Source organism: Globicephala melas, chromosome 15 (assembly GCF_963455315.2).
Source record: "Globicephala melas chromosome 15, mGloMel1.2, whole genome shotgun sequence".
Classification (NCBI taxonomy): domain Eukaryota; kingdom Metazoa; phylum Chordata; class Mammalia; order Artiodactyla; family Delphinidae; genus Globicephala; species Globicephala melas.
The window spans coordinates 5,223,886-5,249,966 of NC_083328.1; the positions used below are offsets into that span (position 1 = coordinate 5,223,886).

Consider the following 26,081-nt stretch of genomic DNA (forward strand, 5'->3'; position numbering starts at 1 on the left):
TGGCCTTCTCCATCACCTATTCATGACGGCCCCTGCCCACCTTCTGCTGGAGCGTAAGCGGACTCTTCCTGGCTCCCGCCCTCAGGCTCCCGCCTACCACCCAGGGGCATCTCACTGAAGCCAGCCATGTCCACTGTGCAGGGAGCAGGTAGGAGCCACCGAACAGGGCTGGAGAGGGGACCCAGGGTGGGCCTGGCCAGAGGAGGGTACGGGGCAGAGGGGCCCTCACGGCAGAGGCGGCCTCTCCTTCCTGAGGACCCCTGCCCTCTGCAGTCTTCCGGGCCGCTTGTTTTACAAAGCCAGGGCCCCATGACGACATGGTTTCTTCTGCTGCTCTCTGCCGCCTACAGGAAAACTGAGGTATGTGGCAGAATAGACTAATGACCGAGAGAGCAGGAGACCAAGACTGTCCCAGGCTCCGCAGGGCCCCTTAAAAATGACTGACGATGAGGGGAGGCGGATGGGTGACCCACAGAGGTCCCGCCCTGACCTAAGGAAGTGACCTCTCCCCTCAGCTTGGGAGTGGTCATTTGCTTGCCCCCAACCAAAGAAGATGCCTGCTGTCACCAACTTCAGTGCTCTGGTAAATGGGAACGAGTCCACTTGGCGGCAGATTTCAAAGGGAAGTACTTGCTGTAAAGCTGAGTAACTTTCACTGATGCCCGGCAGGGGGTAGAAAATTTGAGCGGTCCATCATTTCCCCTGAATGATACTCTGTAATCACAAAACACCGAGTGAGTCCCAAAGAGCCGTCATCGTCTTAACGAGTGTCTCTCCTACTACCTGGGCACTCTTGATTTTATAAAACCAGGAATGGCCTTCTGGAATGGTCCAGACCTATTTCTAGCCTGAAGCGGGGGTGGGGGTGGGGTGGGGGACACACCTCACAGTCTCTGGGCTGGAGCTCAGTCTGGAGGCAGAAGGACCTAGGTTTGAACCCTCACCTGGGCAAGTGACCCTGAGTTCCTCCATTAGACATTCATTGAGCACCTACTACGTTCCAGGCACTGGGGATGCAGAGATAAGTTACAAGGGGTTCAGTGGACCCAGCTCAGTGGGGAGGTGGCCTCTTTCCTCCAAGTTGGGGGTGATACCTGAGTAGCACGGCCTTGATACGAAGTATGAGTCCCTACAGTGTCCAACGCATAGCAGGAGCGGGATACACGTTGGTTTCTCTCTTGAAGTTCCATTTAGAATTGGCGATTCTGTCATTCTGGAAGGTGATGGGGTAAAACTGCCCCCCACAGAAGAGACGTTGTTGTATTTCTGAAAGGATGGTGGGTATCTTCGTGTAAGGAAGCCTGGCTCCCAGAGGTGAAGTGACTTGTCCAAGTCACACAGGGAGTTTGTAGAACCGTCAGGATGGGGACCACATGCCGCCTCAGCATCCAAATGTGGCTGCAGTTTTCTTGGACCCCCCCTGCCCTCAGTCAAGAAGTCCTGGAGAAGCACCCTGTTCTGTTACTCTGAATGTGGCAGATGAAAAAGGCGTTCAGTTCGTCTTGCGCGTGGTTGCCATAATGTGTGGACTTTCGTGTTTGAGCTCATCGTTAGTCCAGATACATCACTGACATCTATTGATACTGCAGTGTGTTCAGAGGTTTTGAGTACAGCTGCTTGGTAACTTATTTAGCTAGAAACTTTCTATTCAGAACTTACTCTCTGTTCTTGCGAGAATTGCTAGAAAATGTTGACTTAAGGAGATGCTTCTGTGTTTCATTGCACAAGTGTGTTCTACTGGGCAGGATTATGCAGTGAGGACCACCTCTTAGAGACTGAAGGGCGTAGTATGGATTTAAATATAGTAAAACATCCAGGCAGACCTCGGAGGTATTTTGGGTTTGGTTCCAGACCACCGCAATAAAGCGGGTCACACAATTTTTTTCTTCTCCCAGTGCATAGAAAAGTTACGTTTACAGCACACTGTAGTCTGTTAAGTGTGCAAGAGCATTAGGTCTAAAAAAAAATGTGCATACCTTAATTAAAAAATAATTTATTGATAATACTAATCCTCATCTTAGCCTTCAGTGAGTCGTAGTAGTAACATTACAGATCGCTGGTCATAGATCACCATCACAAAGATAATAATGAAAAAGCTTGAAACATTGGGACAATTACCAAAATGTACCACGGAGACATGAAGTGAGCAAATGCTGTTGGAAAAGTGGCGCCGACAGACTTCCCGCGGGCCTTCAACTTGTAAAAAATGCAGGTCTGCAAAGTGCAGTAAAGCAAGGTGCACTAAAACGAGGTCTGCCCGTGTATTGTACTTGCGATAAGACAGACCTTGTGATTTGCATGAAATTGTCGTTTGTGTTGTGTAAAAACATCTGTGCTTAATTTCTAAAATATTTAGAAAGATTTTCCTGTTAGAACTGTAAGGCTTGCCATCAAATGGAAAACTCGGTGTTCATCTAAGATAAACATTTAGCAAATATTTGGCAAGGGCTTTCTCCAAGCCAGGCGCTTGTAATCAGTTACAGCCTTGAATTTGGAAATGATATTTGCTTCCTTTTTAAAAATTTTACCTTATTTTTGCCACAATCCCAACCCCGTGAGGTGCTAGCTTCTCAGATGCGCAAGCAGCCCATGTGACGGGTTATCAGCACTTCTCAAAGCCTGCCAGAAAGGGCGCAGTCCCGGTTTTGGTTTCCTTTGGCTATACCTGAGGACAGTCCTTGGTGACAGTCAAGGTCTGGAGGACAGTGGCACCTTCCCTGGCCCCCTGGCCAGGGGCCAGCACGTCCCCTACCCGAAAAGGTCCCCTGCTGAGTGCTCCCAGCAAAAACATGTACGAATAGCAGTTAAAATCATATTCTCATTTCTGTGGAACTGGCAATGCTAAAAAAATTCTTCTGTTAATGTATGCATGACATAAAAGTGGATTGGGAGGAGGATTTCAGAGACCTGAAAAATACGCACAGAGGAAGGTGTGTTTCCAAGCCTTCTTCAAGAAGGAAGTGTTTCTGTTAAAATCAGCACACAGCGGCTGGCTTTCCTCTCATGCATTTGCCATGGAGGCCATGTGCCGGGATCGTTAGGGTCACCTGTGCTGGATCAGGGATCCAGAGATCCACCTTCTGTGGCCGGGAGACGGCGGAAAAGTCACGGAACCTCTGTGTGCCTGGGTTTCCTCGTCAAGCGATTGGGGGCTGTTGGTGACTACTTCTCAGGATGGCCCCAAGGATGAACTGAGATAGGAAGTAGCTTGGAGGTGAGGTTACTCCCGGAGGCTGGACTTGCTTCCTGTTTCATATAGAAAACAGAAGCAATCGAAGCCAGCGTCCCCTCCCTCCTCCTGCCCACCTGCCCGAGTGCCCACGTGCTCCACCTTCTCCCGCTTCTGTGAGTGGCTCGTCTGGGACTCTGCCAGGGACCCCACATCCTTTTTCCTCCTCCCCCCCTCTTTCTCCCACACCCCCCTCGTCTGCATCCAATTGTTCCCACCAACTTACAAACTGTGCTGTTACTTCCCCTTTCCCTTAAAACACCAGCAAACGGGCAAACACGCAAAAGCTGGTCCTTCCGGCCTCCTCACGGCTGGCTCTCCGACCTCCTTCCAGACTCTGCCCACCTACTGGACCAGCCTCTCTGAACAGCAAAGTAAAATCACACACCACTCACTGCACCGCCTTGCCTGCCTCACTCCCTATGCCCTTGACCTGCTCATTCTGCACCCCCCACCCCCCCACCCCCCGCCGACTTTGCAGCACCGGCCCCACCCCATTGGAGTGTCAGCTCCACAAGGCAGGATGTCGCCAGTTTTGTTGCCTCCTGGGGCAGAGTGTCTGCTCCAAAATACTTGGTGAACTGCCACTGAGACGGCGCAGGTCTTTATCCGAAGGCTAGTGCTTCGCGGATGCATACGCTTTCCTTTGGTTAAGTGTTGCTTCAGGATGTGCGCGTTCTGGGTCCACCCGGGCCGCTCAGCCTCCCCACCCGCCCCGTCCCCTCCTGTTGGCTCCTCCCGATCCGCATCCAGGTCCTGGCACCACTGTCACCTGAGCCCGAGACCCTAGCGTCCTGAGTCTCCCATATCCAGCCAGGCGGTCGCCAGGCCTTAGCGGGCTCTCCACCTCACGCACCTGGCCTCTCCTCCCTGTCCCTGCAGCTGTCCCTCCTCGTTGATCCCCCTGCGCCTCTCACCCTTCACGCTGCTGCCGAAGTCATTTTTCTAATAGGAGATCTGATGCTCCTACTTCTGTTTCAACTCCCAGCGGTTCAGCCCCCTCGCAGGGCTCCGGCCGCACCAGGTGACCTAGAGTCTCGGCAGGTAGTGGGCTGCTGCTCTCTGGGACCGCAGTTCACTCTGCCTGGAATGCTCGTCCCCTGGTCCCTCGGGACCAGTCACTGCTGGCCATACTTTCAGGTGGGGGCACTCCCGGGGCACCCAGCGTTCAGAGGCACCTCCAACTCTCCCCCCTCAAGCCTCGATTGCTGCACTGCTGTAGTGAGGCTTCCTACTGGACCGCTCCTTTTCCGTGGCCAGTTATCTTTGTTCCCCTCAGGCCTTGCTTGGGGGAAGCTTGGCGAGCCGGTCACCCTCGGCTCAATGAAGGAATGACAGGGAGGGGCCTGCTTTGGTGGGAAGTCCCACATCCTGTCATTCACTGAGACATTTCCAAGCGGGGCGGGGGGTAACTGCTGGGGGCGAAAATCTATTATTGGACGAGAAGGGAGCCTGAGGCTATGGGTTCTTCGGAGTTTGATCTGTAAACACAGACATGTGAGGAAGGGAAAATTAACCATGAAATTGAAGACATCTGCCAACTTAACGAGTCAGATAGGAAAGGCTGAGGGGTAGGCGGGGAAGGATGGGGGTCCCGCAGGAGTGTCCACAGCTGACGAAACTTAGGAGGCCTGCCCCGAGCCCACTTTTCCTCGCTCCTTGGTGAGGCTTGGGGTCGTGCCCCAGTTTTCCCTAGGGTGGGGGGGGCGCGGTCTTGATTTTGGCTGCTCTCACCCTGTGGTTGGTCAGAGCTCACAGCTGCCCCTTGGAGTGCAGGGCCTCCCCACCGTAGACAGGACCTCTGCTGGCCGGAAGTCCTTGGCCACTCGGGGCCAGCCTCCATTCTGGACCTGGCTCTCCCCCACCAGTGCCAGCCAGGCCCTTACCCGGCCGCCCCTCCTCCCTTCCCACCGGATTGTTGGGCTACACTTGCGATAAAGAATCTCGATGGTCTCTTAAGAGAAATTAAAAATGAGGCGGGGTCTGAGAGTTGTCCCCGAGCTAGATCAAAGTGCGGGTCACGTGAGAAAGGCTGGGAAACCCCAAACGCTGCAGAAGGCCCGGGAGGGGTGCAGGGGAGCTACAGGGTGTCAGGGCCTGAAGCTCACACATCTGTTCGTTTAAAGTTTTATTACAAAACCATTAAGCTCTTAGCATGTGACATAGTGCTTCCGTGAGGGCGTGGGACCGAGCGGCCTTGGTGGTACAGTCTAGGTCACTCCCCTCTTCGGAGCCGTCTCCGGACTGTGGACCAGGGGTCAGTACTTCCTTGGGTTGCCGTGAAGATTACCGAACCGAGGAGCAACAGTGGGACAGAACCTGCCACACAGCGGTGCCCGATATTTAGGGTTTGTTCCCAACAGGGGAGTTAATTTGTAATCAGTGGCCACAACCCCTATAAATTACCGAATTTAGTTTGTCAAAAAGAAAACCGAGGAATTGAACACCAACTGAGCACGAGCAGGCACGATTCACAGGGTCGCTCAGAATGCGGAGGCCCCGGCCCCTCTGTCCGGGGCGGTGACAACCAGGGGGCGGCCTGGGGACTCGTCCGGCCAAGTACCTCCTCCGGGCCGCCCCTGCCCCCCAGGCCTCAGCCCTCCTCAGTGGTGGGTGGGCTCGGGCCCCCGAGGCCCAGCGGGCCAGGAGCGCCGGGAGGGACAGGTCTACAGGCCATAAGGTCACGCCCCTAGTGTGGCGTCTCTGGGTCGGCGTGGGGGCGGGGGCTCTCCTCGCTGTGTGAGGTCTGGGATCGCGGATGCCGGGTGGGGACGCCCGGACTGGAGGCCCGCGGGGCGGCTGAGAGCGGGCGCGGCTCCTTTAAGACGCCGTCGGCCCCGCCCCACCCCCCCGCGGGAGCCGCGCCACGTGACCCGGGTCTTGTGACCGGCGGGGGGAGGCGCGGGGGGAAGCCCGCGGCACCCGCCTCCAGGGGGCCCAGCCCCACCGCCGCCGCCGCCGCCGCCCGCGAGGAGCGGGGCCCGCCGCCGGGCGTCCGGGCGTCCCCGCGAGTCCGAGTCGGAGCGGAGTCAGAGCGCGAGCCGGGCCGGGCGCGGTGGGCGCCGCCCGCCATGGACCACAAGCCCCTGCTGCAGGAGCGGCCGCCCGCCTACAACCTGGAGGCCGGCCAGGGCGACTTCGCGTGCGGCCCGCACGGCTACGGCGCCATCCCCGCCGCCGCCCCGCCGCCGCCCTACCCCTACCTCGTCACAGGTGGGCCCGGGGCCCGGGGAGCGGGGTGGGGGTCGTCCCGGGACTGGAGCTGGCCGAGCGGGCGGGGCCCGGGGCCCCGGGAGCAAACTTTGGGCGGAGTTCTGTGGCGACCTTTAACCCCGAAACCAACTTTTTTCCGGACGCGGTAGGGGCGCGGCCGAGGGGAGACCCGGTGGTGGGCAGTCTCCGCTCGGCGAACCTGATGTCGGGACCCCGAGTCTGGGTGTCGCCCGAGGGCCCTCAGCCCACCTGCGCGGTCGCGCGCGCCGGGCTCGCCCTTCCCGGGAAGCATCATTATCTCCCTGCAAATTAACTTTATTAACGAGATGCTGTCTGCAAGTTAACACCTGATAAAGCCCATAGTAGGCACTTAGTGGACGCTGTTGTCTTGATTTTGAAAAGGATGCGAGTTTTTGGTGGGGAGTGGGGAAGGGCAGGAGAAGTAGATCTCTGACTCCCCGCGTTTTCCTGCCTGTCCCCTTCTGATGTGCTTTCCTGCCCACAGGGTTACCCACGCACCACCCCAGGGTCTACAGCATCCACAGCCGAAATGTCACTCGGTACCCTGCCAATTCCATCGTTGTCGTTGGAGGCTGCCCTGTCTGCAGGTATGTCACGGGCCTGGGGGCCCCAGAAACCTCTAAGAACACACTTACTGAAACTCATAAAACCAGGATCGTTTGGAGACACGGTCAGTCTTGGGACAGGCTGCTCACTGGGGTATGGGAGAGAATGGGTTCAGTGGTCCTTGGGTCCACGCACCTTTCATGGGGCAGAGGGAGCTGGGTTCTCTTTCCTGGGGGAGTTACGTGCTTTGGTGGCCATTGAGTCCCGAGTGGGTGGGATGAAGAAATGGTAGCAGTTGGACTGGCAGCCTCTTATCTCCGATTCTGGGAGCTGCAAGTTTGCTCTGCAGTTGGTTCTTGAAGGTGGCAGAAGGTTCTCTTCTCCTGGGAGGGTCAGTTTGAAGTGCGTGGGCAGGAGAGCCCTGACTCAGGTGGCCCGTGTTGGAGGAGCTGGAAGGCCAGGGGGCCAGGGGAGCGGCCGCTGTCAGGGCTGCTTCATGCCATCAGGGCCCTTACCTGCATAAGAGCAGCAACGCCGAGGTTCTTTGGGGTGGGAGCGATATTTCAGATTCTCAACCTTGAGCCTCCAGAATTTTCTGTTTTTGTAGGGCCTGAGAAGCAGCTATTATATGCTTGTTCTGTGTGGGTCTTGAGGATTCAAATTCAGATAAGATTTGGTTCTTGCCCTTGGTGAATTCGACTGCATGGACAATTTAGAAAGTCAGGGCAGACTTGGCAAGGACTGGGCTTTCAGCCTGGGTGGGGAGGTGGGTGGCGGAGGAAGTTGGAGTTCGTGAGATGGAACTGAGAAGCCGTGGCTTACACTTAGGCTTAATTTCAAAAGCGTATCAGGGATGCCCAGAGTGGAGTCGAAGGGAAGTTAACAGTTTGAGTCACAAGGGTCAATTGTGTGGGGAGACAAGGGCCTGGGAAGAGGGGGAACGTCCGGAAGTGGGGGCAGGAGGCTGGACCCGCGAAACCAACTGAGTTTGCTAAAGGGGTTGTGGGCAGGGGAGAGCCCTCTGGGTTGCGTGCCGGCCAGGTGGACCTTGATATGCAAACCCTAAGCAGGTGTCTTTTCGGACACATCTGGTGATACTCTAGCCTTTGGAGAATGTGAAGGGGGAGGGGAGACAACTGGCTGCCTCCGGAGAGGAGCTCTCTGCACCCTGCACTGGGCACCTGTGGGCGGCAGAGTTCTTGGGGTTGGGGGCATGTGGGTGGGCTTGGAGATGGGGGGCACGGTCTGGGAGGCTGGTCCCTTGCGGAGAGAGCCATTGGGAATCCTTTTGGAAAGTTGCACAGAGAGGTGGGCGACGGGAAACCCGCTGTGCTTGGCTTTGAGGCTGGTTCAGGGTGCCCAGAGCCTTGCTGTGTGCACGGCCCTTCTGTCCCCAAGGAGCCTAGCTGGGCGATTCCAAGGGCCTGTTTCTGGGCGGGAGGGGTTCCGAGCAATATCCTAAGTGTAGGGAGGGGTTTCAGGCTGGCAGCTGAGGAGGCGCCGCACCTGGAGCAGAGCCCTCTGGCTGGGGTTTCAGCGTCTCCCCGCAGGGCCCAGCCTGCCAGACGAGCTGGGCTCAGATCCTGGCCTTGCCAGCTGCCAGCTGGGCCCGTTTCCCCATCTGGGAGATGGGGTGTCTGATGGGATGGTCCAAGGCTCTTGCTGGCCCAAGGCCCTGAGCGTGGGGGAGGGGAGACCAGCAGTGGAGTTTACGGGCATGGATCCCCCAGGGTTGTGAGCTTCCAGGCTGCTGCAGGACGGGGAGCATTTCCCCTGATCCCTCCCTTTCCCTGGGGTGGGAGCGGTCACAGTGGAGGCCCCGGCTTCTGCCCTCAGCCCCCAAAGTGCAGAATGTGGGTCACCATCTCTCTGCTCTTCTGAGGAGGGGCTTGGGCTCAGGGCTGCTCTAAGGCTGAGGGAGGGCGCCTGCACCGGAACAAGTTTCTTCCCTTCTGTCGGGATCGCTGGCCTCCCGGCCTCTGGGTGGTGGGCGCAGCAGTGGGGAGCAGGTGCTCTGAGAACAAGTTTGGGGGCCCGGGTTGGGAGCACACACTCTGACGCCCTCCAAGGCGTGTCCTCCATGGGCCCTTCTGTCAGCTTGAGGACAGATGCCGGCGGTTAGGGCCCTCCCGGCGCTTGGGCTCTTACACAGGGGTGTCCCAGTCCCCTGCCTGCAGTGCCCTCTGCTGCCGGAGTGGGCCGGGGGCCCGGGGAGGTGGGCAGCAGGAAGCAGGGGAAGGCCGGGTGCTTCCAAGGAAGCTCCGCGGTGGTTTGGGGAGAGGGTGCCTAGTCCCTGGGGACAGCCGGTGTGGCCCTTGTCCAGCGTCATAGGGTTGGGAGACAGGCGGCTTCTCATGTGACCACACTTCCTTCCTTCCCAGCCAGCCTGCCAGGCTCCGTCCCTCCCTGGGAGCTTGGCAGGAATTTGCCGAAGTCACACGTCTGTGATTCCCTCTGAGTGAGGCCTGGCGTCAGAGGCCTGTGCCACTTGTCACTTTGCCACCGTCTGAGCTTTCCCTTAAGCAGCCTGACCCCATCTTCTCTGTTTAGGCGCTATGAGAGCATTTCTTTCTACTCTTGCAGACAGCATGAGCCTCACCCCACCCCTGCCCCACCCGCGGCCCCTGTGGACTGAGCACCGCCTTGGCTGGTGGGGCTTCGGCCAGGCCTCGGGCCTCTCTGAAGCTGTCCTCCTCTGGGGCGTGGGCTGTCCCTGGATGAGGCCACCTCGAGTCTGGGGGCCCGGGGCTGCAGTGGGAGGGCCTGTGCAGAGGGCGCTGGGCAGCGCGGGTCAGAGGCTGGAAGGCACGTCGAGGCGTGGGGCCTGGCTGCACCCGGCTCCCAGCTGGGCGTCCAGTCTTGGGGGTGACCAAAGAGGTAGGAGGGAATCCAGGAACGCCTGGGGTCTTGGAAGCCAAGACGGGCTCAAGGAACAGCTGTGGAGGTCAGGTGCTGCCCAGAGGTCAGGACAGTGATGAGGCTGGGGCTCCGGCCTCGCCCCTGGGAGCGGGCTCTCCCCGGCCCAAGCACTGATGAGCCGGCCCGGGCTCCCGGGCTGCCGCGGGCAGGGCGTGCCGACCGTGGGGGCCTGGGAGTGCTCGGGGCCTCTCTGTCCAGCTGTGCCTGGACTGAGCCTGGGGTCCGGGGAGCCCCGGGAGCCCCAGGCAGGCCTTGCCACCTTGCAGGCCCTCCCTCAGCATTTGTTCTGCTTGGGGAGGCTCTGGGCTACCCGGCCGCAGGCTTGCTCAGAAGCGCCCCTGGAGTGGCCGGCGGCTCCCTGCCCCCTTGGGACCCTGGGACAGCTGGGGGCGAGGTATGACCTGGTCTCTGGAGGGGGCTGGCCAGGTGCTGTGGGGCATCATGCCCCACCCCTGCCTGTCCGCAGGCTCGTGGCCACCTGCACGAAGCCCTCTGCTCCCCTCTCCCGGCTTGTCTGGGGTGGTTCTGTGGCAGATCCTGACCTGAGGCGGCCTTGTGCTGGGAGCAGTGGTGGCACTAACTGGGGGGGGGGGGCTCAGAGGGTAGGGAGGCCCTGGGCTGGGGTCTGGATTGTTCCCAGCCAGGCCACTCGCTGCCTGAACAAGGCTCCGGGCTCCAGCTTCGTGTAAGGGGGACGCGATGGGACGGGGAGGACGCTGTGAGGAAACGGGGGGTGGTGAGGATGGGATGGGACGTGTGTGTTGCAGGGTCTCCGCCGCGCTCGTCCTGGGGCCCCACCCAGCCCAGCTCCCTGAGCAGATGGGTGTCAGTGGAACCGAGTGACCACTCTCCCCGTAAGGTCACAGTCCCTTAAGGAAGTGTTTTCAGAATCAGTTCCCAGGTTTCTCCAGTTTCCGCATCCTCCCCACCCCCGTTTCTCAGGAATGGGGGAGGGGCCTTTTAACCCGCCGCTGAGGACGCTTGCTCAGTTTGGATTCTGAGCCAGTGGATGAAGAGATGAAGCTCACTCTGAAACGGTGAGGGCTTTTGAGGGGCTTGGAGAGAAAGAGGCCACGCCACTTAGGAGAGGCTGGCAGGACGGGCAGGGGGTCCCCTCCCTCCTACGTGGCCCCAGAGGGACAGGTTTGCTCTGCAGTCAGGACTGGCCTAGAGACCAGGTTGTGTTCTCAGTTCAGAAGATTTTGGATTTTTAAAAACAGTAAATCATGCTAGCACTGCTTTTGAGGTTTGGGCAGTACCCATGGTCAAATATTAACATTTCTGCAGCAAGACACAAATATTCCCATTGAGGGGACACATTAAGACTACAAATGGCCACACATCAGTTCAGGTCACATGTGGCTGCCAGCTGGGTTTGTTACAAACTTATAAAAAAGTTCTGCATTCAGAGCTTTTGGCATTTGGAATTGTGGGTAAGAGGTGTGGACTGCGATGCGGGTAGCAGGTCCCTTGGGCTGGGAAGCCACGTTGGCGGGTCGGGCCGTGGTTCTTCATGGAAGGTCTGAGTGTGGAGCAGACCTGCTAGCAGGGCCCGGATTCTGCCCACCTCCCTGGCTGCTGAAGGGAAACGGCCTGGCTCTGCCGCCTTCTTGGGGTGGGCTGGAGGTGAACGGGGGAGAGGGCGTGGGGTCTCATCCCATCAAACCCGGACTCCTGACTGAGGGTGTTGGAAGGGTGTTGGAAAGGGGAGGCCCAAGCTGCCTGCTCTGCTCTGGCTTGAGTGAGTGATGGATCTGGACAGAAAGCACTGCAGGTTTGTGGAATGAGGGAGCGTGTTCCTCCTGCCTGGGGTGCCGGGCCTCCCCCGGCTGGTCTGACTGCTGCTGGGAAGCTGTGCTTACGCGGGGCCAGTCCACTGGCCTCATGGTGGGGAGGGCCCAGATGAGGGTGACCAGCCCTCCTGGGCTTCCTCTAGCTTTAGACAGTGTTGACCAGGGTCTGGGTGGAGAATTAGGGAAGAGGCAGATGGGGGGCTGTTGCTGTTTGACCCCTGACCCCAGAGGACAGGAACAAGTCGCAGACGGGCCAGTTGACGTGGGCGCGGGCACCAGGCAGCCCAGGGCAAGCCCCGCTCCTCCACTGTGGGGAGATGGCCACCACTCGGAGGGCTTCTCCAGCCAGGGGGCGCTGGGTGCCCTCGCAGCAGGGCAGGACCCCGCCTGGCCCTAGCCGCCTCCTGGAGCCTTTGAGTGGACACCCTGGGTTCTAAGCTCTGCCTCTGAACAGCCTTGATCCTTAAGTGAGAGAGTACGGAGCATCTGGTAGTCACTCTTCTCGGGCCTCAGTGGCCCCTGGAGGGGACACGAGGCACCCTGGTGGCTCAGAAGGTTCTCAGCTGGTGCAGGTGACACAGCTGTGAGGCCTAGTTCAACTCTGTCCTGTGCTTCTCCTCCCTTGGACGTTCTAACCGAACATACAAACCGGTGTGAGTCTGGGGATTTCAGCTGTAGGTGGAACCTGGTTCGGTGCCTGGAGGAAGCAGGGAGTTGGGGCCATGGCTCCCCGAGTGGTCCCAGGCCGTCTGACCGCCTCCAGTTATTCTCGGGTGGCCTGATTAGTACCAGTAGGTGTAGGAGCTGTCAGCAGCGACTGCACAGAGCAGGCGTGTTCTGGGCCCGGGGCAGCCTGTCACGGCCTCCTTTGTGTGGAGCCACGGGTGGTGGTTCAGGGCCTTCTGGAAGCCCCCGCTCCCTACTTCGGCCGCGTGGCCTCGGGTGCTCTCTCAGCACGTTCTTCTGCCACCCAGTCTGAGAGGGCCTCGAAGCTAGGCAGGTGGGGTCTGGGCGGGCACGGGGCACAGCGTGGTGGCCCGACAGCCTGTGTGGTACTGTCTGTGCCGGAAATGGCGGGCCTGCTGACAGATGCTGGCCAGCTGATGCGCTTTCCCTTGCGGTGGGCCTGGGCTCAGCAGGTGTCTCCGCTGCAGGGCTGCTCAGAGCCTTTCCTCAACTACCTCGGGGCGTGAGGCAGGTCCCCAAGACCCCCCGCCCTTGGTCTCTCTGCAGTGTTCCCAGGGCTTCCAGTGGCCAGGCCCGCTGGGAGGTGCTGCGGGAGTGGTGTGTCCACCGCGTGCTCTTCTCTGGGGCAGGGCTTGGAGTCGGTGTCCCGGCTGAGCTGCCCCTCGCTGGGCCCCCACAGCCCTGTTCGCCCGCCCCCCGCCCCCCCCCCCCCCCGCCGCTGCCCAAGCTTGTTGGTTGGGCTGAACCTTCCTCTCCACACAGGCAGCCAGAGGAGGGTCGTGGGCATAAAGGATCCTTACTGTGTTTGAGGACAATAAGGTGGCTTCAGGAAGCCCAAGGACCTTGGTGTGTGCGTTGGGGGACAGGCTGGGGTCCCGAGGGCGGGGCACTGGTTCTGCACTGCAGCTGGCGCGGGGCTGGGCCTGCGGGGCCCGAGAGACACGCTTCTGGGGGGCGGGCATCATGGGCGTCACCCGAGGAGCTGAGCACATGGCTCCTTCTTCCCCCCTTCGGGGCCTTTGAAAAGGACCCGACCTGGGGTGGAGCCCTTGTGGGCACACAGTGCGGGGATGACCCCTATCGGTCCCAGGGATTATGTACTGTGCACGTTGAAGGTTATCATGACTTCTTCCGAAGAGGAAGCTTTGAGATTAAATTTCTCAAGATAAGTGACATGGTGTGAACATAGTGTGAACATGGCTGCTTTAGTCTTTCACTAGAATCTGCTCCCCCCACCGAAACCAATAAAAATCACACAAAATCCAAACTCTGTCACTATTTTCGGAATTTCCCTGTAGGGAATGGGAAAATAAGTCTAAAACTTTTCAACGTTGGGAAAAAAATATCCTAAAGTGATTTGGGTTTCTTGGTTTTGTTCTCAGAGACATAAGAATTTTTATAGAAACCAGCATTTGTCTCTTGTTCCTCATTTTGTAAGAGAAAACATGTGGCAGGTTATATGGCAGCCGGATGTTCTTGCCTTTATCAGTAGGTGCTGGTGCCTCCCAAGCGGCTCTTCTCTCCTCTTCACGTTTTCTGTGCAGCCACCGGTGGCAGCTGGCCGTCCCCTCCACGACCAGCGCCCCAGCTCTGGAGGCGCCTAGGCTTGTGGACGTGGGTGGAGGGCGCCTTGGGGACAGGGGTCCGCTGGGCTGGCAGGCCTTGGGTCTGCGAGGGCCCTAACCCGCGTGCCCCCTCTCTCTCCGCAGGGTCGGGGTTCTGGAGGACTCCTTCACCTTCCTGGGCATCTTCTTGGCCATCGTCTTGTTCCCCTTTGGGTTCATCTGCTGTTTTGCCTTGAGGAAGCGAAGATGCCCCAACTGTGGAGCAAACTTTACTTAAAGGGAACAGCACACCTGGCTTCCCCACACCCAGCTCTCTTTTTCTAATGTAAATGTCGTGTACAATAGCTTCATGGGATTCAGCTTCAGGACTGTTTTGTAAAGGGAGGTGGGTGGACTGGGCGCGGGAGCCACAGGGAGTGTGGCCGCGCACGGCTCCCAGGTCAACGACAGCTCAGTAAGGCACTGCTTTTATTTTTTGCAGTCTTCAGTTTGGGAAAGGTGAGACATACTGCTTTAAATAAATGAGATCCATACCGTTGTTCACCTGGTTTCGCTTATTCAGTGCACACTGCCACTTACAGAAATCTGCCACTTACAGAAATCAAGTTTTGTTATGAAAATTTCAAACAAACATATACAAAATAGAGAAGAGCGTTACCTCTCCTAACTCAGCTTCAACATTATCCAGTTCACACCGACCTTCTGTTATTCCTCATTAGGCATTTACAGCTCAAAAACTGTGCTTGTTTTCAAGTTTGTATTATTATAATGAAACCTAATACCTTGACATTTACAGAGCACGCACCCCAGTGCCCAGGACCTAAGGCAAGGCCTCCCGTGCTGTGTGACGCAGGTAAGTGACGGCTGTCGTCCCTTCTGTGGAGGTGTAGAGGGTCTGGGTGAGCCAGGTGGGCCTGCAAGTGGCGTCTGATAATCCCAGGACCTGTGCCATCCCTGTAACCAGAAGACCCCCAGCAGCAGAGCTCTGGGGGCCGGGGCCACGGTGTGACACCCCCTGCCCTTTTTCCCTTAATTAACAAGTCTCTACACCTCACTCCCTCCACACTGTTGAAAATAAAGGGCTTCTGAACCCTACTCTTATTAAACGGTGAGAGGAGCAATGGGCCATGTGACTAATTTGATTGTGTTTTCTTCGCTGGTGGAAGGGTCTGCTCTCAAAAGACAAGTGTGCTGCTTGACAGAGGCCCTTAGCCTGCGGGTCCTGGGAGCCCTCACACAGTCCCAGACCCCCACCACCAAGCGGTCATAGCCGACCAGCCAGGAGGAAGACAGGACCAAGAACCCAAAGCGTCACACGCTTACACTGGTTTACCTGCATTTGACCCTGACCAATTTCAAGCTTATAGAAAAATAATATTCATGGCAAAGCCAAAAGCTGTGGTTAGCAACAAGCCCCCCTCCCCTGCCCCCATACAGTGGATGGCCTGTGTGTGAGTTTTCATCACCACTCCCCACTCCTCCAAATTGGGCGTAGTCCCTGACAGCCAGAGAGAAACCCTGCCACTGGCTCTGCCTTGCCGCGCCGCTGCAGAAGCCCAGGTTCCGGGTATGCCGGCGTGGGGCTCAGCCGAGGTGCAGCCTCCCGCTACCCTCCCCCGGCTCCCAGAGGTCCTCCTGGCTTCAGCAGTGCTGTTTGCAGTTTCAGCACCTGACTGAAAGTGGAGAAACTTGCACCCCAACAGGTTTCAGAGTAAATCAGTGATGGAGGCAGCTTTGGTCAACTAGCTTAGTGAGAGGAGCCTGGGTTTCTACGTGTGGAGTCCCCAGATGCATGTGTTATTACCCTGTGAGCCAGGCCCGCATGTGGCATGGCCTGGCATGTTTTCATTGGTATCCCAGTTGGTAACTCAGAACGCCAAATTCAGTACCTCTTAGAAAGTATTCAAGTGCTAATATCATGGCTGTGATAGGAGAATTCTCAGTGCTCTTAGCGCTGTGTCTAAATCACGAGAACTTGCGGGATGCTTCATCTTGGGTAGGGCTGCATTTGACTTAAGCAAACATTTAGAAGTTTTTAAGTTAAATTTTATACAATATTCTCATAATTTATATTGCTTAAGGTTATTTGCATGCTGGGATGCAAATCTACACAGCGATTTCTTTAAACATCGTAATGCTATTTAAGAGCACATGCTTTATAAAATAAAACTGTGATCTTATCTGCGTTCAGGTGCAGAAAGCCAGTCACAGAAGCATCAACTATCCCTTATTCTGGCTATTAAAAAAAAATCATAGAATATTAAAAGAAAATGATACAATAGGATTGGAACCAAATTTACAGTTCTTGAAAATTTACAGTTCTTGAACAGAATAGGAAGAAAATACTTTAAATGATTGAGTTGTATCTAAACTATGATGTAGTTACCTTAAAGACAGAAATATGTAAACCCAGCTATGTTAAATTAGAAAATGCACTGATTGCTCGAGTGGAATACATGTAAAATCAGGCACCCTCCGGTGAAGCTTTACAACAGGACAGCACTTATCACAAACGCATACCTATCATTTCCCAAGCGAGAACCGAACGGGGAACCAGAAGAATCTGGGGCCACCTTTTCATCGAATGACTGGTGCTGAGCGATCATTTGTCACTGTTGGTCGGAGTTTCACAGTAGCAAAGGGATTTTCTCTGCTGGGGAGGCGGGGGGAGAAAAAAATTGTAAGACAGGGATTTGGTTCAGAAAAAGAGCTAATAACTCTTGCTCTTGTTCTGTAAAATTATATAGCTTATATAAATCCCAGACATTTTCTGAACATGAAAGTTTTGTTTTGTGACAGTTCTCTCCATGCGCCCATTATAAGCTGCTAATTGTTTCGTTTTGGCTGCAGTGAGAAAGGCCTCAGGCCTGGGGGTCCTCTGGAAGCGGGGCCTGGAGGGCCTGCCCAGCATCTGCCCTGATCCAGAAGGGAGTTCCCCTGGCCTCATGTTGCGTTTGGCACTTAATAATGCAGCCGCTGTCCTAGAAGGCTCTCCCACCACCACCTTCCCACCCCACACAGGACTGCAGAGAGGTATGCTGCCCTCTGTCTGAAATGTTTAAAGCTCTGGACAGTTCTGTAATGGGCGGTGGGCTTCCCTGGCGGTCCAGTGGTTAGCACTCCACGCTTTCATTGCCGAGGGCCTCGGTTCTGTCCCTGGTCGGGGAACTGAGATCCTGCAAGCCCAGTTCTCCTAGGCTGAGCAAGGGGGAGGGCCCTGGTGGAGGAAAGTAACATACCTGAGAAAAGGAGGCTTTGCAAACCCATTTGCATCATTCTGTGGGAAAGAAAAAGAAGTTTATGGAAGGCTCATGAAATTGGGACATTTTTAATAAGACCTGAAGGTAAAGACATCTAAAGCATAAGGGACTGCTTAAAGCTATGCACGTGTCAAAGTGCCTTGGAGTCGCAATTCATTTGTCTCATTTATCTAAATTCACTCGGAAGCGTAAGGGCAAGAACAGAAGACATTCTGAAACACAGTGAGGGACCCTTACAAATGCTGGAACATCTTAGAGGGAAACACAAGGTCTGCTGCTCCCTGCCTGTGGCCTGAATTCACGTGCAAAACTGTAGTGATTAAGGTTGGCTTTTTGCGAGCCCGATCCTGAACGATGCCATGAGAAACAGTAAAAAGAAAACCTTGTTGGGTTTCGGTGCCGTAGACTGGTGCCAACTGCCAAGCAGAGATCTGAACTTGCAGAAGTTCCGTAATTGCGGGAGAGAGAGGACAGAACAGTGCAGGCACTGTCTTTGCCTTCAGGAATTGCCAGAGCTCTCTCGGAGCCCCGGCCTCCGGCTCCCAGGGGCTCGGGGTCTCCCAGTGTGGCCGGGGACCAGGTGATTGTGTGTCCTCTCCTTCATTCCACAAAGAATCTGCTTTAAATCTGCTCTGGCTGTTGTAAGAAATCACTGGCCCAAGCTGGCGGGCTTATTCAGATGGCTGCCCAGGAGAGGGCAGTGTCATGCCATCTGACCAGGGCCACCAGGCCAGCTCCGAGGATGCCCCATGGTCTCAGGGCTTGCAGGCCTCTGAGCTGCTCTCACTTCCCGTTGCCAGTTGCCAGCCTGGGGCTGAAGGCCACGCCTGGAGTAAAAGCCAGGCCAGGGCTCCCTTGGGATGGCCTCTCCTGGGTGCTGGATGTACAGACTCAAGGCAGAAGGGGGCTGGGGGCACCAGGGCTACTTCGCAGACCTGCGCCTGCTGTCTCCGGGCCTCTGGGGACCTCACACCTTGACCTTGAACCTGGAGCCAGTAAGGTCATCCCGAGGGGGAGCCCCAGCACCAGGGGCAGCCAGCCCGATGTCCGGATTCAATGTCTCCCTCTCAGGATTGAAGCACAAAGCAGCTGCCCTGCTCGTTAGCACATCCTAAAAGGGCCTGTCCCCACAGGGCTGCCGGGCTTGCTCAGCAGGCCTCGGAGTGAGCAGTTTCTGGTGTAACATTCATGTTACAGGATGAGTAAGGGCTAACTTATGATTTATTTTAAAAATACCCCAGAATGCCTGTCGTGCAGTCCCACACATGCCCAGGGTGCTGGCATTAACCTGCTGCCCAGAGCAGGTGCCCCCAGGCTGGGGAGGCTGAGTCCAGGCTGTGACTGTGGCTCAGGGGGAGGCCGGCTGCATCCTCCCGGCCTGGAAGGCCCACGTCCTGCCAAGCTGGACTCCCCGGATGCGGCCTCTGCAGGGCATGTAACAGAAACCACCTTCCTGCCTGTCCTTGGGGCAGGACACTGTCCCCCTCTCCTGTGTGTCCTCAACTTGAGGAGTGCCCCCACTGCCTTCAAGGCAGAAACCTTGGAGCCTGACTAAACTCTGAAACCAGCTTAGCCATGGTTTCACAGGCTGTGTTATCTGGGTGACACGACATGGTGAGAGAAACAAACACTGGAGGAGATGCGCTGAAGTCCAGCCCTGGCGGTAAAGTGGCAAGAAGTAACAACTTGTGGTATGAGGAAAGAGAGCAAAATGACTCCTAAGATGGCAGCCCGAAGCCACCGGGCCCTGGCACATGCCCCAGCGAGCCCACTCCTGGTTGGTACAAGCAGCATGCGTGCACATTAGCACTGAGACGCCCGCTAGGATGCATGGGGCAGCCCTATCCCAACAACAGGAGAGATGTCAGGCAAAACGTTCTCTGACATAAATCGTAGCAATGTTTTCTTAGGTCAGTTTCCCAAGGGAATAGAAATAAAAGCAAACATAAACAAATGGGACCTAATCAAACTTACAAGCTTTTGCACGGCAAAGGAAACCATAAACAAAACGAAAAGACAACCTACAGACTGGGAGAAAATCTTGGCAAACTATGTGACCGACAAAGGCTTAGTTTCCAAAATATACGAATAGCTCATACAGCTCAATAACAAAAAAACATTCCAATCCAAAAATGGACAGAAGGCTTAGACATTTCTCCAAAGAAGACATACAGATGGGCAACAGGCACATAAAAAGATGCTCAGCATTGCTAATTATTAGAAAAATACAAATCAAAACAACAGTGAGGTTCCACCCTCACACTGGTTAGAATGGCCATTATTAAAAAGTCCACAAATGCTGGAGAGGGTGGGGAGAAAAGAGAGCCCTCCTACACTGTTGGTGGGAATGTAAATTGGTGCAGCCACTATGGAGAACAGCATGGAGGTTCCTTAAAAAACTAAAAATAGAATTGCCATATGAATCAGCAGTTCCACTCCTGGGCAGATATCTGGACAAAGCTCTAATTCAAAAAGATAAATGCACCCCAACGTTCATAGCAGCACTATTTACAATAACCAATATACAGAAACAACCTAAAGTGTCCATCAACAGATGAATGGATAAAGAAGATAGGGTACATATATACAATGGAAAGAGTGAAATAATGTCATTTGCAGCAACATGGATGGACCTATGGATTATTGTACTAAAAGAAGGAAGTCAAAAAGAGAAAGACAAAACCAATATGATATCACTTATATGTGGAATCTAAAATATGACATAGGGACTTTCCTGGTGGTCCAGTGGGTAAGATGCCACGCTCCCAATGCAGGGGGCCCGGGTTCGATCCCTGGTTGGGGAACTAGATCCCACACGCATGCAGCAACTAAGATCCCACGTGCCACAACTAAACATGCCACAAAGATCCCACGTACTGCAACTAAGATCCGGTGCAGCCAAAATAAATAAATATTTTAAAGAAATAGAATATGACACAAATAACTTATTTATGAAACAAATAGATTCACAGACAGAAAACAAACATGGTTACCAAAGGGGAACACGGGGAGGGATAAATTAGAAGTTTGGGATTAACAGATACACACTACTATACATAAAATAGGTAAACAAGGTTCTACTGTATAGCACAGGGAACTGTATTCAGTATCACGTAATGTACTGTAATGAAAAAGAATAGGTTTAAAAATGCATACATATGTATAACTGAATCACTGTGCTGTACACCTGAAACTAATGCAACGTTGTAAATCAGTTATTCTAACAGGAGGGATGACAGCCTCTGTTGAGACACCAGTGGAATCACAGGAGGACACAGTTCTGTCTACGCAGGGCCAGACCAGACAGGCACCCAGCATCCAGAGGAGGGCAGTCTGGACTGTGAGATGGGACAGTTGGGGGGACTCCTGGAGGGCCGGTAATGCTCCAGTTCCTGATTGGGTGTTGGTTATATGGAGTCACTTTGTGAAAAGTGACTTTTCTTGCACTTTTCTGTATATGGTATTCAATATTTACCAAAAAAAAAAAAAAAAAAAGGACCTTTTCAGAAAGGTGTCCTCTTTAACACACCTGCCAGCGAGCTTACTGCCACGGCCGCCCTCCTCCCAGCTCCCTTCTCCGCGAAGGCACATCGTTTGCCCAGCGAGGAGCTCAGGATCCGCTGGCCTCAGACCCGCCCGCACGGCCCACCCCCCGCCGGCTGAGCCAGGAGCCGCCTGTCCCTCTACTGCCTCCCCGAGCCTGCGGTGAGGGGTTCGGGGTCTCCCCCCACACCCCATCTTGCCCTCCTCCGTCGCCTGGCACACGTTGCCCTGTCCAGGAGCACCGAGGGCTCTGGAGGCCCTTCTTGGTCGTCCTGTGACCCATCTCGGCACAGCTCCTGGTGTGCCCGGGGCACCTCCTCTGTCGCAGTGTGGGCCACACAGCATGCGCTCGGAAGAGCCCCGCCCCGCCCGCCGTCGGGGAGACACCGGTCCTCACCTCTCGGGTTCTGCTCGAGTTCGCAGCACGCGTCCCGCCCCCACTTCGCTCAGGCTTCACAGAGCATGACTCCCAGGTGCTGGTCCCTCTGCTGGGCTGCACCCTTGGCCACGGCCTGTCGCATGTTCTGTGTCCCCTCTTGGCAGCCGGCATGCTTCCCTCCCCACGAGTGGCCAGGCTGCCAGGGGACAGCGGGGCCGGGGAGGCCTGGGGACTGGATGGCGAGACAGCCCATAGGTGGGAACAGGCATGGGACATGCCTGGTGACTTCTGCCGAAAAACCCCAAACCCCAGTCCACCTGGAGGTGGCCCTTGCTGGCTGTCACGGTGTCCGCATCGCGCCCCCTCCCCGCCACCCCGGAGTTCTGCCTGGGTGTCTACTGCGTGCCCGTGTGCCTTGACGATGACGCGGTCCCAGCCTACAGGTCAGCTCAGACCCGCAGCCACAGGCAGACGCACAGAGGTGATGGGACCCGCGGCCCGGCCAAGGCTCTGTTGAGAAGCCTCGCGGGGAGTCCTCCACGCCCCTGGGGACCGAGCCATCCTGAAGACAGCAGGGCCTGAGGGACGGGCCCTAGGGCTTCCTTGGTGCCTGCCCTCCTGCACGGCTGCTTCCTCGGACAGAACGTCCCTTCCTCTCCACCGCCAGCTGGAGAGCAGCTTCGCGTGGCCCGCGGTGTGAGCAGCCCTGAGTGACACTGCTTTACGTGTTAACAACTAACTCAGTCCTCAGCTGGAGGCTGGACTCTCCCAGTTCACAACCTCTGACCCAGTTCAACCCCTTTATTATTTTTTTAAATTTATTTTTGGCTGCATTGGGTCTTAATTGCTGCACACAGGCTTTCTCTAGTTGTGGAGAGAGGAGGCTACTCTTCGTTGCGGTGTGCGGGCTTCTCATTGCAGTGGCTTCTCTTGTTGCGGAGCACGGGCTCTAGGTGCGCGGGCTTCAGCAGTGGCGGCACGCGGGCTCTAGAGTGCAGGCTCAGTAGTTGTGGCACACGGGCTTAGTTGCTCCACGGCATGTGGGATCTTCCCAGACCAGGGCTCGAACCCGTGTCCCCTGCATTGGCAAGTGGATTCTTAACCATTGCACCATCAGGGAAGCCCAACCCGTTTATTCTTAAATGGGGAACTGAAGCCCAGACGGGGAAAGCCAACTGCTCTGGTCATGGAGCTCTTTTCTGAAACCAACGTGCCCACTCGGTGAGGCGGGGGGTAGGGGTGGGGGGTGGAGGCAGCACCCACTCAGCGCAGCTCCTACAGGTCGCCAGACGCGCTTTGAAATCAAAGTGTGTGGGTTTGAGGGCTTGGTTTCTCAATAGCTATTTAAAGCCCAGTTATCGGATTACTTAAAAGCTACTGCCACTAAGGCAGAGAGCACGTGACCGACCCCCAGCCCCTCGGTACTGAAAAGACGGCATCTCATCTCTTGAGATGGGATGTCCCAGGGCAGCTGGGTCCACCTCACTGGGTTCAGGAACATTCTCTGGTGGGTGGCTCCCAGGTATACCCTAGGTATCCTGGTGTTTAAACAAAACTCGACGTGTAACTGACAGTATTCTGATGGTTGTGTGTGTGTGTAAAATCTACATATAAAAGTGTTAGGGGGGGCCTCCCTGGTGGCGCAATGATTGAGAGTCCGCCTGCCAATGCAGGGGACATGGGTTCGTGCCCTGGTACGGGAAGATCCCATGTGCCGCGGAGCGGCTAGGCCCGTGAGCCATGGCCGCTGAGCCTGCGCGTCCGGAGCCTGTGCTCCGCAAGGGAGAGGCCACAACAGTGAGAGGCCCGCGTACCACAACAACAATAAAAAAAAGTGTTAGGCTGCTTTACCAGCTCCCACGGACCCCAGAGTCTGGCTGAGACAGAACATACTTTTCTCCAGTGTTATCAGCTGGTGTAAACAGTTTAGGAAAGATAAATGACCAGCCCAGTTGGGCGTAAGAACCTCTGAGATACGAAATTCCAGGGCTGTGTCTCCAGCCCTCAGGGAGGTCCTGGAAGGGCCTCATCGTGGTACCTGCTTCTCGACCATCACCCTCTGGATCAGGTTTCTAAATGAAATCTCGTTCTCTCTTGTGTGATCTGTACCTGACCGATTGATACAGCAGCCGCTCACTGTATGACTAGATGAAAATACAAATTTAAAATTAAAAACTCAGCTCCTTTCAGTTGCACTCTCCACTTTTCAAGTGCTCAGCAGCCCGTGTCCAGTGGCCACTCTGCTGGGCCGCCCAGTTCCGGAACATTTCTGCCTGATCCATAATCTCTCCAGGTTTGTTTACCGACGCACAGATGATTGGATCCTGTGTCTGCTGCCTTTGCAAGAGGCCACGACGACTAGGTGGCCTATTAAAAACAGGCCTTTTCACCTGCTCCCCAGGGGCTCTCTGGGGCAGAGCTGGTCCTTCTGTCCGCTCTGCTGTGCTCTTGGACTCCCACTCTGACTTGGTAGCGATGAAACGCGGTAGCTTGTCTAACGGACAGGTTGTAGGCAGCGGAGGCATCTGAGGGTGTACACCGCTGACAGTTGCAGCTTTTTCTTTGGCACTTTGCAGAGGATACTGAAATATTACTTCAAAAGATGAAGCGATAGAAATGGAATGCGAATCAGTCATTATACCTCATGATGCGTCTGTGAACGCCCTGTACTTACTTTTGGGTTATTACCGTCTTCAGCCCAAGGTTAGATGCACGTTTACAGACATGGAAAACTGAACATCCAGAAGAGTCAGGGTGACTGGTTGAGAGGCTCTGAAATGACGGATGGCAGCGCCTCGTTCAGGAAGTGCACGAACCTTGTGGCCTTTGATGATTTTTAAAAGCCAGTTAATATTTTCTTGTGGCCTTTATTAATTAGCATTTTCCATTATTCTCCAGATCAGAACATAGTAACCTATTGGTACGTCTTAAACAGCACACAGGTGACGGTGGTACTTGTCTCATCAACGGAGTTCTGATGGAGGGACACCTACATGCTGCTGATCCGTGAGGATGAGAGGGGCACAGAGGTGCTATTCATGGGCTCACAGGGTTCCTGCCACAGGCCTGCAGCTCATCACAGCCCAGGCAGCAGTGCTGGGGCTCGTTAGAAGCATAAATGCTTCTAAGGTGATATGAGAAAATGCTATGATCCCACCATGTGGTTGGGTGCTGGGGAGGGAGGGGAAAATATCTATATATCTAAATATATCAATATTTATCTGTATCTCAAAGGAAATATAATGAAATGTTAACAGGAGTTATCCTAGAAGTGAGATTATAAATAGAATTTTCTTTTTAATACTGTTGTATGTTTTCCAAATTTTCTACCCAAACAAAAATTCTCTGGATTATTTTTATGAAGTGTTATTTTTAGAAGTAGTATTTAAAATGAGATGTAATGATTAGATGTTTTAATTTTTACAAGGAGACCCTGACCAAACTTGGACTTTGCTGTTTAGCCAAAACCTGTAGCTTCGACTGCCCGCTGGATTTAAAAGGAAACCTAATTTCAGCATATGTTTAATGTACCCAGCAAATGGCAACATTTGAGGTGAAAAAATATTAAAACATACTTTGGTTTACTTAAAGCATGGGATGGATAAATATTAATTTAAGAGTTCATCCTTATTTCTGTCTCAAGAGTGGGATAATTTATCAGTTTGATTATTTGCAAAGTAGAATTTTAGATAAAAATTTTACCATAAAGCCATTCCTTAATAGTCAAATCATAAAATATATAAATACCTCCATGAAAGGCAACTTTTATCTGTTTTTTAATCAAAAGTGGGAAGGGGGTGGTTTCTCAAATTGTAGGTACTTTAACAAACCATAAGTAACTTCGTCTTTAATTAATACAATCATACTTATGGGGCGCTGATTATTTTTAATTATTCAGAACCTCCAAAATAAATATTTATATTTTTCTAGTAGTTAAATGTGTAAGAATGTTTTTTCTTTCTAACGCTGGCATGTTAAAGATCTAATGTTATGTGCTCGTTATATAAATTATCCAAAAAAAAAGGCTCCAAAATATGTAAACATGAGTAAACCAGACCTGCTCCCAGAGCTGAGACAGAACAGCACTCTCTCCCATGTAGGTACCAGCAGTTAGTCACTAGCTCTATCAGTTCTTCCCCTTAAGTACTGACAGATCCTGTCGCCCCATCCCCAGCAGTGGACGGGACTCCTACCGTCCCCTCCCTGGATGAACGAATGCCACCCGGAAGGATGGGAAAGGACGCAGTACAGCCCAGGCGGCCCGGCTCGGGGAGCGTCACCCCTGGCCTGCCCATCCTGCCGCTTCTCCGCCGTTGCCCCAACCGCGCCCAGCCACGCAGACCCCACGACACCGTCTGAAGGCTTTGGGTTTCATCAGAGCTCTTCCTTCAGGACTCGGCTCAAATGCTTGCCTCCAAGAAGCCACTTCTGATGCTTCCCAGGAGCCTGAGCCAGGGCCTTCCCCGCCTCCTGTCACCCTGCACCTTTTCCACAGCCCCAATAAACAGCGCTCACTGGACTCAGTTCCGGGGTTGATTCCTATTTGTTACCCTAGAGCCTAGCCCAGGGCCTGGACCGTAATAAGCTCGTCAATAAATGTTCCATGGACGAGTTCCAGTGCGACCTGCAGATCCCCTCTACAAAGTGTACCTTCACGTGCCATGTGATTGGGTTTAAAAAAGTTTCGTTGGTCACAGTAGTCTGATACCATAGAAATGTTTGTTGCCAACGTTATAAATGTGACCTCACTGTAACTATCGACTCTATACCTGTTCCCTTTTACTGCAAGGTTTCACTTATTATTAAGAAAAGTGTTCGTCAACATTCATTATTCTGACATTTGCAAAATCAAGGCCAACTAATCGCCATTGGAATCACAGAAGGAGGGCGTTTTCATTACATATTTAGAGCTTTTTTTTTTTTTTT

At 54.6% G+C, this 26,081-nt stretch overlaps 2 protein-coding genes across 14 annotated transcripts in view; one reads left to right on the forward strand and one right to left on the reverse strand.

The window, feature by feature from the left end:
* Positions 1-154: 154 nt before the first annotated feature.
* Positions 155-25,087, forward strand: BRI3 (brain protein I3). Of its 8 annotated transcripts, XR_011376763.1 has the most exons (6): positions 516-6,442; positions 6,948-7,050; positions 14,118-14,298; positions 14,770-14,826; positions 16,824-17,006; positions 20,449-25,087. XR_011376763.1 is itself a non-coding variant. In XM_070043750.1 (3 exons), the coding sequence occupies exons 1-3, from the start codon at positions 6,301-6,303 to the stop codon at positions 14,248-14,250; spliced, it is 378 nt and encodes a 125-aa protein (XP_069899851.1). In that variant the 5' UTR covers positions 155-6,300; the 3' UTR covers positions 14,251-14,516. The 8 variants fall into 8 exon arrangements, 1 of the variants encoding a protein (XP_069899851.1); XR_011376762.1 differs by having other exon boundaries at positions 14,770-17,006; XR_009559169.2 differs by having other exon boundaries at positions 14,770-17,006; positions 24,054-25,087.
* BAIAP2L1 (BAR/IMD domain containing adaptor protein 2 like 1) overlaps positions 13,186-26,081 on the reverse strand; it is a 107,315-nt gene continuing 94,419 nt past the window's right edge. For 5 of the 6 annotated variants that reach the window (XM_060285533.1, XM_060285532.1, XM_060285529.1 and 2 more), the window contains 2 exons: positions 17,213-17,250; positions 13,186-16,626 (listed from right to left, as the gene is read on the reverse strand). In XM_060285533.1, the coding sequence (XP_060141516.1) occupies positions 16,551-16,626; positions 17,213-17,250 (114 nt within the window). In that variant the 3' untranslated portion in view covers positions 13,186-16,550. The remainder of the gene's footprint in view (positions 16,627-17,212; positions 17,251-26,081) is intronic. The other variant, XM_060285530.1, reaches the window with a different exon arrangement.

What these genes read in the sequence shown, in the direction of transcription:
- BRI3 (XM_070043750.1), top strand. Translation starts at nt 6,301, where the DNA reads ATGGACCACAAGCCCCTGCTGCAGGAGCGGCCGCCCGCCTACAACCTG. An exon ending in CTACCCCTACCTCGTCACAG is followed by an intron (nt 6,443 to 6,947) that starts GTGGGCCCGGGG and finishes TCCTGCCCACAG; the next exon opens with GGTTACCCACGCACCACCCC. An exon ending in GGAGGCTGCCCTGTCTGCAG is followed by an intron (nt 7,051 to 14,117) that starts GTATGTCACGGG and finishes CTCTCTCCGCAG; the next exon opens with GGTCGGGGTTCTGGAGGACT.